The sequence below is a fragment of the Halichoerus grypus genome, chromosome 14 (assembly GCF_964656455.1).
Source record: "Halichoerus grypus chromosome 14, mHalGry1.hap1.1, whole genome shotgun sequence".
Lineage (NCBI taxonomy): Eukaryota > Metazoa > Chordata > Mammalia > Carnivora > Phocidae > Halichoerus > Halichoerus grypus.
The window spans coordinates 91,660,605-91,674,014 of NC_135725.1; the positions used below are offsets into that span (position 1 = coordinate 91,660,605).

The following is a 13,410-nucleotide window of genomic DNA, read 5'->3' on the forward strand; positions in this document are numbered from 1 at the left end:
GATCTTCTCTCCTCTGTAGGGCGAGAAAGGGCCCCAAGGCCCAGCTGGCCGAGACGGCCTCCAGGGTCCTGTGGGGCTCCCCGGTCCAGCTGGCCCCGTGGGCCCCCCTGGGGAAGACGGAGATAAGGTAAGGAGAGTTGGGACGGGTCCTCCTGCCTGCGGACGACGCACAGCGCGGCCGGCAGGTGCTGGCTGCCGAGGGACCCCAGCCCGCCCTGTGCACCCGGTGCATGATTTCAGAAAAGCTCACAGTCACGCGGTGATAGATGAGATCTCTGGCGTGCGGGGGGCATTGGGAAACTGCTCCCACCTGTGCGTGCTGCCCTTTGCCCAGGACATTCGCTGCTGGCGGCCCGAGCAGCAGAAATCCTCCCCGCTCCCGATGCGTCACACCGGTTCTGAGTGTGGAGCCGATGTAATGAGGTTTTACTCAGGATCTATTTTTAAATGTCTTCACTTGAATTATCCCAGACCCCCTTTTGTTGGGAGCCTGCTTTATAATTCCAGCGCTGTTACTGTGGGAGCTTATATTTTATCCCTCATTTGGTGAGGACAATGAAATTTAGCTCTGTGGTTTAACCTTCCATCTATGTCGGCTCTCCGGTGACCGTTCCGACTGGGTCACCTGTGTGCACGGGACACCTCCTCTCGGGGCGGGGCGCAGCTCCGCGGAGCGGATGCGGAGGCTTTAATAACTCCTCTGGAGCTCAGTAGCCAAGCTATCCCGTTACTGCCTTGTTCTGCACGCCCCCCGCTTGACAAACAAAGTAAATATTTTCACTGTGATTCTCAGATCCACTATAATCCTGTATCGTGTGAGCTCAAGGCCTCGCGCCCCGTTCACTGTGGTATTAGAAGGGAAATCAACTCAGTTTATGGAAACATCTCTTCCTAGGAACGTCCTCGGGCCGGCCTGGAGAGGAGATTAATCTTAATCCCCAAGAAAAATTAATTATGGGGAGCAGATAACATGCAGACAGCTCAGGGCTAACGGACCTTCCTCGTCTTCCCACAGGGAGAGATCGGGGAGCCTGGACAGAAGGGGAGCAAGGGGGACAAGGGCGAGCAGGTACGGGGCCACGCGCGCTCACCGCAGGGTTAACGGTGTCCTTGACCCAACCACATCGGCAGCCCATAACAGGACACGGCTGCTGGGCTTCCTTTCCTGCTGGAACTCGTGTGTGGGTGGTGGGCATGCACATGTGCACTCGGGGGGGTGTGCGTAGATGCACACGTATGTTCATATCCGAGCGAATCTCTCGCTAACAGACGAGCAGGAAGCATTCGCAGGCTTCGTTGAATAGAGCCGGGGGGGCGTGTCGTCTGTGCGGTGCTGGGTTCCGTAGGCCTGGGTCACGGCCGCCCTGCGACGCTCAGGGCGCGGGCACCCTGCTAGAGCCGCACCTTGACCGGTGCCTCTTCATTTGTCCGCTCGGAAGTCCTAGTGTGTCCCTTGGCTGCCGGCTCCTTCCTGGTAGTGGGGGCCTGCGTGCTCTCGGCTGCGCAGCTGGGCCTTCCTGCCGCGGTGCTGGGCGTGCTCCCCGAGGGCAGTGCTCTCCAGCCCCCCCTTGCCTCCCTCTCTCACTCGCTGCCTGTGCCAACGCTGGAGTGTGTGTGGGGACGCGCGGGGGCCGGTGTCACACTGCTAGGCGTGGACTCCAGTCGGGTCCTAGCTCTGCGTGGGCGAGCCGCCCGGTGTCCAGCCTTGTTTTTAAAACAGGGCCTCTGGGGCCCATGTCCTGGGAGTGTGGCGGGAGCTAAGATGATGCACAGTGGCCGCCCCCCCGCCAACCCGTCCTCGACGTTGGGCTGGACTCTTCCCTGGACCGCCACACGCGGGGGCTGAGCTGACGGCCTCGGACCGTGGTCCCCCTGGGCCTCCGCTGTGATCCCGGAAGCAACCGCATCTCTGTCTTTCCCCCACAGGGTCCGCCCGGGCCCACCGGTCCACAGGGCCCCATCGGACAGCCAGGCCCCTCCGTGAGTATCTGTGCTCAGGGCCCTCTCTACATCCCGAGCCCCTTGAGCCGGTGGGGTACGGGCAGCTCTCCTCATCCACACGCCACTCTCTCCTGCAGGGAGCCGATGGCGAGCCAGGCCCTCGCGGCCAGCAAGGCCTCTTCGGTCAGAAAGGTGACGAAGGTCCAAGAGGTTTTCCTGGGCCCCCTGGGCCGGTGGGGCTGCAGGTAACTGCAGGGTTTGTGGGGGGGGCTGCTGGTCTACCTCGGACGCTCCTGATCTTTGCTGTGTCTGCCCCTCTCTTTCTCTTCCCCTCTTCCCTCCCTCTTCCCTCCCCTCTCCCTCCCCTCCCCTTCTCCCTTTCCTTCCCTTCCCTCCTCCTCCCCTCTACTCCCCCTCCCCTTCCCTTCCCCTCTTCCCTGCTCTCTCCCTTCCCTCTCCTCACCCTCTCCCTTCCCCCTCCCCTCTTCCCTCCCCTCCCCTTCCCTCCCGTTCCCTCCCCTCCCTTCCCCCTCCCCTCTTCCCTCCCTTCCCCCTCCCCTCTTTCCTCCCCTCTCCCCTCCCCTTCCCTCCCCTCTCCTCCTGACATTAGAAGAGTGGGGAATCTAAGACCAGGCTTTGGGGACCTCCCAGGACTTCCTCATTAATTGAAAGCCATGCCAGTCCCCATAATTTCAGGCGTGTCCATATTTGCGTCTCTTAACGAGTGATATGTCTCCCGGAGCTCATTGTAGAGATGCTGGAAGTGAAGTGATTGACTGATTGTAAACACGTAAAGGAAAACTTCCGTACGGACCACCCAGGGAGTGTGGCTTTGAGCGCTCGGGCATGTTTCAGCTCCGAACCTTCACACGCGTGTATTCACGTGCTCGGAGGTGCATGGGTGGTTTCATTGGGCTTTTGGAAAACCTGAATCCCGTTTTGTGTATAGCAAGTTTGTGCACAGCTTCTCCCATTTCCTTTTACGAGTTGTGTTCAGTGTTGTTAAATGTGCTTCGGACGTGTCCCTTTTTATTTATTTTTGAAGACGTGACTTTTAGTCACTGCATCGGGTGCCAGCATACGGTGGCGACATGATTTATTCGGACATATCCCTGCTGTTGGCTCATTAGGTTTTACTGTTTAATGGGATACTGCAGCCAGCGCCTTGGTCCATAAATCGCCAAGTACTCTCTAATGATTTCCTCGGGCTAATTCTGAGACTTGGCATCATGGGGGTGTCCTCCTATTTGGCCGCACGCTTAGAAGCACGCTCAGAGGCTCTCGGAAGCCACTTGGCACTGTGGCGGGGAAACCGCGAAAGCCATGTGGGTACTGGGGTGGCGCAGCGCCGACCCGCTAAGTTTCTGCTGTGTTCCTGCCCCAGGGCCTGCCGGGACCTCCCGGAGAGAAGGGGGAGACCGGGGACGTGGGTCAGATGGTAAGTGTGCTCGGGACGCCCTGACCTCCTGTTCTGATTTGGTCACGGTTTGCATTTTGTCTGTGCTCAATGGTTCTCCTTCCCCTAGGGTCCCCCAGGTCCCCCCGGCCCCCGAGGACCCTCTGGAGCTCCAGGCGCTGATGGGCCGCAAGGGCCTCCGGGCGGGATAGGCAATCCTGGTGCTGTGGGAGAGAAGGTGAGCCTCACCCCTTCCTGCTGTAGCGTCGTCTGATGCGCGAGTGTGCGCGGGGAGCCCGGGGCTGTGTGTGTGTGTGTGTGTGTGTGTGTGTGTGTGTCCAGCTGCGGATATGGAGACACGCAGGGTGGGCCTGGGCCATTCCTGTCCAATGCACTTTGACACTTAGCAGATCTGTGTGGTGCAGGTGGGAGATCTGACCCCTGTTCGCCATGGCCTTCAGACCCCACCCCTTCTCCGGGATCTAGCTGATGGGTCTACTTCTCCAGCCCTGGAACTGCTGGGTGGGGGGCTACCTTTACCGTTCCCATTGTGGTCAATTCTGTACTCTTGTAGCCTGGGGTCCTATCTGATCTGATTAATTTTAGGGCGTGGGTCCCAGGGATGCCTCAGTGAGCATGGTGGGCTTCTGTGCGTGCACATATGTGTGCGTGCCCGTACATGCGTGTGTGGGGCGGGCAGGACTCCCCTGCAACGCTCATGAGCGTGCATTTCTTCTAACACTTATCCTACTTCCTTGGGATAAAAGGAATGAAACCGACATGCTTCCATTCATTTGCATTCCCTGTACACTGTTTCCAGAACTTTCTGACTTCAGCCTATAAAATTGGAAGAAGTCCTCCATCACTGCTCATTTTTTATGATACGAGAATTACAGAGAAATGTATCCTGCTAAGACCACAGATTAATGATGCCCTGCTTCTGCTCACAGGCGTCTTCCTTCCAGGCTCCTGCCTCCGCCTGGTGGTTGCACCCTCTGAGCATGCTCTGCTGCTTTCTGTCTGCCTCTGCCTGGCCCTTCCCTCCTGTGCTGTCCTCCCAGCCCTTCCACTGGCTTCTCATGATTCTCCCCCAGAACTCACTTGCAGCGCTCCGTGTACTGTGGTCACCTCCTCCATGTGACCGTCAGAGCTTACCAGTGTCACTTCTCCTGACATGGATGTGTCTGCCGTCTGATCCCGGGGGCTGTCAGAGAGCAGTGACCGCTCTCTCACCCCAGGCCCCCCACTTCTAGGGCCTGACAACAGGGAGGAATTGCTAAATGCTTGGAACTGAGGCCCCTGCTCCCCGCGCCACCATAACCATGTCCTGTTTCCTCCTTAGGGTGAGCCTGGTGAAGCTGGGGAGCCTGGCCTGCCTGGAGAAGGGGGCCCCCCGGTGAGTGGACTCGGGGGGCGGGGGTTGGGCACCACCATGGACCTCTGCTGGATGGGAAGCTCACACTCTGCCTCAGTTTTCCCGTCCATGAGATGGGGGCCAAGTCTCCCCTCTTGCTTACCTCCTGGAATTACTGTAACAAGATGGAGTGAGATGGGGGCTGAATACGTGTGTGTGTCTATGTGGGCGAGCATGCCTGAGTGTGCACACATGTTTGTGCATGTGTGCGTATGCATGTGTGCACAAGCATGCCTATGTGTGCACACATGTTTGTGCATGCATGCAAGTGTGAGTGCATATGTGTGTGCATGAGCATGCCTGTGTGTAGGTGCATGCATTTGCACATGTGTGCAAGCATGAGTGCCATGAACACCCATGAGCGAAGCCTGTGAGTTGCTCTGCCATTTGTGGTGTTCCAGACCCATAACGTGGGGGCGATTGTCCCCTCATCAGCCCAGATCTGGAAGATTCTGACCTCAGGTCAGATGGGCATTCTTTCCAGGCCAGCCTGTGGGAGGCTCTAGGGCCCAGGAGGCAGCTGGTGGACAAAGGTCTCCTGGGCCTCTAACTGTTCCCTCCACCTGCAAACCAGGGAATGGCCTGAGTCCCTTTAGCCCCTCCCACCCAGAAGCTTTACCTCTCAGGGCCCCCGTAAGCCAGTGGGGCCCGACCGTGCAGGGAGCTGCTGAGGGCTGGGGAGCACGAGCAGTGGCTGGTCCCCCCCAGTGTGGGGCCTGTCAGGCACTTGCTGTCCCATGCATGGGAACAAGGGGCCACACCTGAGGCCAGCACTGCGCTTCGGGAAACGGAGCCCGGCTCTGAGGACACTGACGCTGGCCTTCCCCTCCAGGGACCCAAAGGAGAAAGAGGTGAGAAGGGCGAGTCAGGCCCTTCAGGTGCAGCTGGACCCCCTGGACCCAAAGGCCCCCCTGGGGATGACGGACCCAAAGGCAGCCCCGTGAGTAGCTCCGAGATGTGCTAGTGCCCCGAAGCTGCTGGGGCTCTGTGCTTGGCTTATTCTCATTCACCGGCAGTGCACTAAAGCCTCCCGGCTGCTACGGGTCTGGGGTCACATATCTAAAGTGTAGAGGTTTTACCCCCGCTGCCAAGCCAGAGCCATGGAGGTGAGGAAGAGGAGCTGTGGGGTGGGTGGCCGTGGGGGCTGATGCGCGGAGCCCGGGTAGCTTGCTGTCATGCGCTGCGTGAACATGTCTATGTGGACGCCCCCTTCCCATGGCCTGCCCTGGCTTTGCCTCAGGAGGGGGTTCTGCACGGCAGCACATTCTAGAAGCCTGAAGGTCTGGGCTCCATCTCAGCCTGGAGCTCTGGGAGCAGAAGCGCGGGCAAGGTGCCTGTCCTCTGCATGCCCAGAAACCGGAGCGCTGAGCCCATCTTGCCTGGGGTGTGGTGTCGCTGGGATGAGGTGATGCCCTCCTGGTGTCAGGATGGAGGGTGTTGCAGGGGCTGGGTGAGGCGGGGGTCTGCGGGGATGTGGCCGCGGCAGCTCGGTGGGTGAGGGCCCAGATGTGCCTGTTTTCGTCCCTTTCAGGGCCCTGTTGGTTTTCCCGGAGATCCTGGTCCTCCTGGGGAGCCTGGCCCCGCGGTAGGTGTTTAGGGCCGCCGAGCCCCTTACTCCCCCATAGCCCTCCACCTGCCTTTGCCAGCCCCAGTTCTTTCTCTCCGGGTGTCTTTTATGAATTCTCTTTGGGGCACGGTGCTCTCCCAAGTGACATCCAGGTGGTGCTGGTTAGAGAGCGCGTTCCTGCTTGAGCTTGCTGTACCTGAACTGCCCAGACGGACTCGGATTCTCGGGAAGGGGCTGGGGACGCAGCGGGCGCTGGTGTGTGCCTCGGGTGCCGTCAGGAGGCGGAAGGAACCTGCTTTTGTCCCCACAGGGTCAAGATGGCCCCCCTGGTGACAAAGGGGACGATGGTGAGGCCGGACAAACGGTGAGTCCCTTCGTCAGCTCCGGGGACCCCGGCACGGCTTCCTGGTGGGGGGTGCTGGGCACTTGGGGATTTGCAGCTTGCTTTGTTCATCTCTGAGAAAAACCCAAGCCCAGTTACCTTGTAGAATCACCTCATAACCATGACAGGGGACTGTGAGCCCCCTGCGGGGACAGCTGTGGGACAGCTAGGGACAGCTGTGCCCGTGGTTTGGCACTCGCCGCCAGGGAGTCCGTGATTGCCCCAAGCCTACCTGTGAACGTCAGGATGGCCTTATTTCTGCCTCATCGGGCTGGCACCTCTCCTCGCAAGGGCTCTACCCAGACCAGCCCCTGGGGCTGAGCTCACACTAGACCTTACCGCTTACACCCGACACTGAGCCGCGCCCAGTGGTTCTCCCCTTGGGGACGGACGGCGTCTGTCACCGATTTCCCTCACCCCCACCCTGTGCCAACCAGGCGGGGATTTCCTCCGTGCAGGCCCAGGCTGGCGCCACTAGGTTCAGATGAGCAGCATGCAAAGAAAGCTTAGGGACACCAGCTCAGAGGCCAGGTCCCCCGAGAGATGCCCGAGGTCCCCCTGCCCCCTGGCCTGTGACTTGGGATGACCCTCGTCCTCCCTGTGCCTCGGGGGGCCCACTTCTGTAGAAGGGGATGTTTGCGGGGGGGGGGGTCCAGACGGAGCCCGTCCCCGAGTACCCAGAGTAATTACTGTGTGGAGGGAAAGTGCTCTTTCAAGATGTGGCAACAAGGGCGCCCGGCCGCTCGGTCTGTTAAGCGTCCGCCTCTTGGTTTCGGCTTAGGGCGTGGTCCCAGGGTCGTTAGTTCAAGCCCTGCATCGGGCTCTGTGCTCAGTGGGGAGTCTGCATGAGGACTCTCTCCCTCTGCCTCCCACCCCCTCTTGTGCGCGCACACTCTCTCTCAAATAAATAAATCTTTACAAAAACATAAAATGCGGCCACACTGCGATGTGAGCCAGGCCTGCCCACAGAGCCACGGCGCCAGCCCCCAGTGCAGAGGTCCAAGCAGAGGTCAAGTACAGCATGACTTCACCCGGGACTTCTCGCGGCAGCTCCACAGGAAGAGAGGCGGCCTCAGGGCTGGCCGAGGACAGAGGACACTGGGGACTCTGTGTTCTGTCAGCCTCACACCAGCTCAGACCCGCCATGCCTCTGTCTGACCGACCCTGATTCCCAAATTCTGTGTTCTCTCTCTGACACCAGGGATCCCCAGGCCCCACTGGTGAACCGGGACCGTCGGGGCCTCCAGGAAAGAGGGTAAATGATCCTGCCAGCTGTTCTCGCCCACCAGCTTCCTGCAGGAGGCCCCCCACTCCCACCCCTGGTGCCCTCCACCCAGCCCCGCGTGCTCTCGGCCGTCCTGGGGGTGGAAAAGCCTTCTGTCTGTGGTGTGTGCTCCAGCCCCGCCATGTCATCAGCCCTCAGACCTGCTAGGCACATCGCCCCGGCTTTTGGGAGAGGCCAAGATGCCATCAGTCATGCCCATCGTGGGGGAAAGGCACCCACGAGGCCGGAAAAAGCTTCGCCCCCGGGTCAGACCTTTCTCCAGAGTCCGAGCGGGCGAAACGGCATTTCTCTGCACGTGGAATACTTAGCCTTGCCCGTGCTGCGGGAAGCTGGCCCGTCTGGTGTGTGACCGGGAACGGGGCCCCAGCACTGCGGGCTGCCAGAGGCAGTCCCGGATGGACTCCAAGGCCTTGCCCAGAACCGGGGTCCCTGGGACTCATTCTGACGGCCTCGTCTTGGCTGGCCAGGGGCCCACGAGCCCCCTCCCCACCCTCCCGGCCCTCCCTCCCTCCCCACCTGTCGAGCCCAGGCCTGTTTCCCTCCAGATAGCAAGCTCATCGCTCTGCCTTCTGCAAGCAGCCCCTCACGTGCTGTTCCCTTGCTCTGTTTCAGGGCCCCCCAGGCCCCGCAGGCCCCGAAGGCAGACAGGGAGAGAAGGGAGCCAAGGTAACGTGTTTTTCTGCCCAGCTGGGACTACTGAGCTTCCAGAAGCTTCCCCGCCTGTGTGATGGCCAAGTGGGGTGGGGAGTGGAGAGGTGTGGACCCAGGACCCCCACACGGGCAGCGACCTCTCACCACCCATGGGGAGGGAGGCAGCTTGCCCACAGGCCGTCGGCCCCTCCAGCCTGAAGAAGGGGAGTAGGTGCTGGGGTACTCGGCCGGGTGCTTGACCTGCAGCCACCTCCCTGAGCCATGCCCACTGTGGGGCTGAGCAGAAGGCGGGGCGCCCATGCCGAGCTGCTCACCTACGGCCTGGTACCCGGGGTCCTCGAGGGGCAGCTCCCTGTGACACCCATGGCCCGGTCCGCCTCCTGGAGCTGTCCTGACGGGAACTGAGGCAGGGGTGGGAGCCGTCCAGCCCTGTGCGCACCTAGGAAATGGTGGCCGTGCCCACCATGAGTGCAGGGCTGCCCGGAAAGGCTATGGTGGCCGAAGTCGCTGGAGACTGGGGAGCTCTGCTGGCTAAGGAATTTAGGGGGAAGAAGAATGGGTCAGGGTGGCTCCTGTAAAGAACGTGGAGAACCTGGGGCAGCCCCAGGGATCTGGGGGCATCTGCGGTTCTCAGAGCGGTGGTCCTGGGCCAGGGTGGCCACAGCCTCAAGCATCTCTGTCCCACTGTGTCCTTGCGCCCTGCAGGGGGAAGCTGGCTTGGAAGGCCCTCCTGGGAAGACTGGCCCCATTGGTCCCCAGGGGGCCCCCGGGAAGCCCGGGCCTGATGGCCTGCGAGGGATCCCAGGCCCTGTGGTGAGTGGATGGGGGCCAGCGAGGGGCGGCCGCTGCAGGGGAGGGGCTCATGCTGACGGCCCCTTGTGTTTCAGGGTGAGCAAGGTCTCCCGGGCTCCCCGGGCCCCGATGGCCCCCCTGGCCCCATGGTGAGTGATGACCCCAGGGACGCTCCCCGGCAGTGGTGGAGGGTGGAGTTGGGGAGGACAGCTGTGATCCTGCCATCTCCTCCACAGGGTCCCCCAGGACTCCCTGGCCTCAAAGGAGATTCTGGCCCCAAAGGGGAAAAGGTAAGACAGGAGTCAGGTGCCTCTGAGGCTGTAACTCGAGGCCCCTCAGACACACGGGGTTTCAAACTACCAGTCACCTGTCCGGCAAGTGCCTGCCGCAGGCTGGGGATGGGTCCTGGGAGGCCGAGAACCACAACTGGCCTGTGCCGTGTGGCACACTCGGTCCCTGCCCTCAGCGGGAGACCCCGGAGGCGCACATGCAGGTCCCGGCAGAGGGGCGTCCAGGGTCCAAGGAGCACGCCCACTCTGGACACAGTGGCCCGGGATGCTTCCCACAGGGAAAGTGCCGGGACTCCGCAGCAGGGCAAAGCCCGTTCACTTTCTCCAGTTGGGGGTGACTTTTTCTGCTCATGTGGATTTATTGACAAGTGTAAAGCACATCCACAATCCAGACAGTTGCATCTGAAGGGCTGGGGAGTCTGTTTCTTTTCTACTATGGTGCCTATCACCACTCAACCTCTAAAGTAAGGAAAGCTGGAAAAGCCCTTCTAGAACTTTCTGCAGGCTCATGTAAAACAAACATGTGTAAGCCTATGTAGAGAGTTTTTCTTGAAAAATAAAAATCATAATGAATTATTACCGTATCTGTAATACTCAGGAACTTTCTTTCACTGACGTCCATAGATGCTTCTGTGCCCTATAATAAAAGGTGCACACTTTGACCATACAAAAACCGGACAATGCCTGTAAGACACACACGAACGTCCCTCGGGAAGACACCGTGTTCCCGCGTTGGTCTGTAGCTGGACCTGTGTCTCCCCATCTCTTTAGGTGTGACGTTTACCGAAGTCCAGCCATGTCACACCTGCTGTCTTGTCCCTTGACCTGCCTTTGGGTGGGTCCCCCCACCGGGAGGAGTTGGCCGGTGACTCTGTGGTTCCCGTGGCAGGGACATGCCACCCCGTCCAGCCAGTCCACGGGGTTGGCGGTGAGACATGGCCACAGTGAGCACCCCTTCCTGCCTTTGTTCGCCAACAGGGTCATCCAGGCTTGATCGGACTCATCGGACCTCCGGGTGAACAGGGTGAAAAGGGTGACCGTGGTCTCCCCGGCCCCCAGGGCTCCTCTGGCCCTAAGGGAGAACAGGTGCGTCAGGTGGTGCCCCCCCCCCCCCCGCAGCGTGGCTCCTCACGGGTGGTGAGAAGCATCTTGTAACCTGGTGCCCAGTGGACCCGAGGCCAGTTAGAGCTGGAAGGACGTCCTCATGTCCATCAGCTCTGGATGGGAATGGCGGAGCGGACGGCCCACCCAGGTGCACAGGGAGCGGGGAGTAAAGTGTGGCCGGCCCTGGCTTGACCGGCCACCAGCAGCTCCCTCCGTGTGGCCCCGCTGGCCTCAGAGGGGAGGCCGGTTCACCTCACGGCCACGCAGAGGCCTCTGACCCAGCTAACTGCCCACGTCACTGGCGAGGCTCGGGCCATGTTTGCCAGACACGGGGGGCAGGGCCTGCACCCTAAGCCCGGATGTGCGCACGTGGCCCCAGGCTTCCCTGGGAACCACAGTCGCCGACTGAGTCTGCACCCCCAGCAAACCACAGCGTTGCAAACCTTTGCCAGAGAGTTCCTCCCTGCCCTGCACCAGTGAACTGCTTGACGTGGACTCCATGGTCAGGGGGAGGGTGATGGGTGCCTTGGAGGTGGGCGGAGGCATGTGGCCGGCGTGCCATGTCTATGCCCCTCCCACGTGAGGGCTTTATTCCAGGTATGAATCACTGCTTCCCAAGGTGCGTGTGCCCTTATCTGTGCCCCTGTTGGGCCATGCCAGGCCTGTAAGGGGACAGGTCTCGGGAGGCAGAGCCAGGGAGGCAGGGAATGAAGTAGGACTCGTGTGGGGCCCCGTACGGTCCTAGGGTGATGTCCTTGGAAGCCCTGCTTCATCCGCCACCGCTCTCCCCGTGGCATCGACCATTTCCCCTAAATGAGTGCTGTCCAGGGCGTGGTAGCCCAGTGACCTTGAGAATTAGGAAGATGTCTGGGGTCTCCACCCCCAAAGTAAGCCCCGCTCTGTGCCCTCACCATAAGCCGGTCCCAGCAGCGTCCCGGGTGGGAGGTGCTGGCTTGAGAATCTCAGATTCTGACAACGATGAGCTGCCCTGTCCCCATGGTGGAGGTGGGGGGAAGGGCGCCTGCTCTCAGCCTCCCTCTGCCCCGGCTGTCACTTCAGCCCCTGTGGGAGGGTCATGTGGGATCGGGTTCCAGGTGGAATGAGTCTTAGGGCACCCGTACAGCAGGGATGCTGGGTGTGAAAAGTAGCGTGCATCCCCCGCCACACCAGCTGGCCTGGCCTGCACGGACTGAGGGTCTGACCAGAGGCTGCGAGCCCCCGGGCAGCCAGGCAGGGGTGGTCAGCCTCCTGGCACATGTTCGGGCTCCACCAGGCCCCATAAGGAGAGACGGCTCCCCTTCAAGGCAGCCGGCCCCTCGTTGGAGGGCATCAGCTAGGGGAGAGACCACGAGCACAGAGAGTCACGGTTTCTAGGCAGGAGTGCGCGTCTGTGACCCTCCTTGTGTGATGGTCTGACTGGTTTTCTGCTCCTTTTCAGGGCATCACTGGACCTTCTGGCCCGATCGGTCCCCCAGGCCCTCCCGGTTTGCCGGTGTGTATCTGGGAGGGGTGGGTGGCCCCGGTTCGTTCTGGGGACAGCAGGGAGGCAGGCAAGCCTTGGCCGTGGGTCTCAGAGCGCGGAGGGAGGATTATGGGACAGTCAGGAGCCCCAGGGTTGGGCCCACCCCCAAGTGGACGTGGGGCCCGGGGTGGATTTGCCCATCACCTCCACGTTGGGGCCCCGAGGGACAGAAGCAAGGAAGTGGGGTCTCTGGGCCCTGGATTCAGGCAGGGGAGGCAGGCATTTCAGGAAACGTAGATGTACCACCACAGACATCCTGGGCCAAGGTGAGGAAGTTGTCCCCATCGGCGTGAGCAGGACTGCCCGGCCCAGACAAGAGGGGTTGGGGGCTACCCGTAGGGCATCCCCCACATTGCTGGGCCATCTGGCATGCCAGAGCCATCCTGCAGGGCTGTGAACCTCCACTCGCCCCTCCTGGGCCTGGGTCCACGAGGCCCAAGGTGGCCCCGCGATCCGACGCCGGCCCTGGGTCCACGAGGCCCAAGGTGGCCCCGCGATCCGACGCCGGCCCTGGGTCCACGAGGCCCAAGGTGGCCCCGCGATCCGACGCTGGCCCTGGGTCCACGAGGCCCAAGATGGTCCTGCGATCCGACGCCGGCCCCTGCTCTCCCTCCGAGTCTGGCTGCCTGAACTGTGGTTTCCTGGCTGGGGTGGGCACGGGGGCAGGATGACCGGGGTCAGACAGGACCGTCCTCTGCCTCCATGTGGCTGAGCGCCAGCCATACCCCCTGCCCCCCGAGTCAAGCAAGTGCAAGCCTAGGCTCCTGGGAAAGGGGGTTCGGGTGCAGGCTGGGGGTGAAGGGTTAGCCAGGCCTGAGCAGGACTGTGGGTCAGGACAGGCGCCCGGAGGTGAAGGGGTGCCTGCTCATTGATGCTCTGTCCCCCACTCTCTACAGGGTCCTCCTGGGCCAAAAGGTGCTAAGGGCTCCTCGGTAAGTGGTGTGCACCCCAAATAGGCCCCTTCTGCCCTGAGCGAGGGGGTGTGTCCCCCTCGATGACCACCATCCTGGACCCTCTTCCCCCTTGACTGGTCCTCATGCGTCTCCTCCAGCGCTGGCTGTCCCCA

General features: G+C 61.4%; 1 protein-coding gene across 3 annotated transcripts in view; it reads left to right on the forward strand.

Annotated features, from left to right (window-relative positions):
• Nucleotides 1–13,410, forward strand: part of COL5A1 (collagen type V alpha 1 chain) — a 155,916-nt gene that overhangs the window by 126,339 nt on the left and 16,167 nt on the right. For all 3 annotated transcript variants that reach the window (XR_004922416.2, XM_036108711.2, XM_036108705.2), the window contains exons 43-60: nucleotides 20–127; nucleotides 1,016–1,069; nucleotides 1,927–1,980; nucleotides 2,079–2,186; nucleotides 3,326–3,379; nucleotides 3,468–3,575; nucleotides 4,680–4,733; nucleotides 5,584–5,691; nucleotides 6,283–6,336; nucleotides 6,629–6,682; nucleotides 7,902–7,955; nucleotides 8,598–8,651; nucleotides 9,342–9,449; nucleotides 9,524–9,577; nucleotides 9,665–9,718; nucleotides 10,697–10,804; nucleotides 12,261–12,314; nucleotides 13,241–13,276. Coding sequence is in view for 2 of the 3 variants with exons in the window: in XM_036108711.2 (XP_035964604.2) it covers nucleotides 20–127; nucleotides 1,016–1,069; nucleotides 1,927–1,980; nucleotides 2,079–2,186; nucleotides 3,326–3,379; nucleotides 3,468–3,575; nucleotides 4,680–4,733; nucleotides 5,584–5,691; nucleotides 6,283–6,336; nucleotides 6,629–6,682; nucleotides 7,902–7,955; nucleotides 8,598–8,651; nucleotides 9,342–9,449; nucleotides 9,524–9,577; nucleotides 9,665–9,718; nucleotides 10,697–10,804; nucleotides 12,261–12,314; nucleotides 13,241–13,276 (1,278 nt within the window). In the remaining variant the exon portion in view is untranslated. The remainder of the gene's footprint in view (nucleotides 1–19; nucleotides 128–1,015; nucleotides 1,070–1,926; nucleotides 1,981–2,078; nucleotides 2,187–3,325; nucleotides 3,380–3,467; nucleotides 3,576–4,679; nucleotides 4,734–5,583; nucleotides 5,692–6,282; nucleotides 6,337–6,628; nucleotides 6,683–7,901; nucleotides 7,956–8,597; nucleotides 8,652–9,341; nucleotides 9,450–9,523; nucleotides 9,578–9,664; nucleotides 9,719–10,696; nucleotides 10,805–12,260; nucleotides 12,315–13,240; nucleotides 13,277–13,410) is intronic.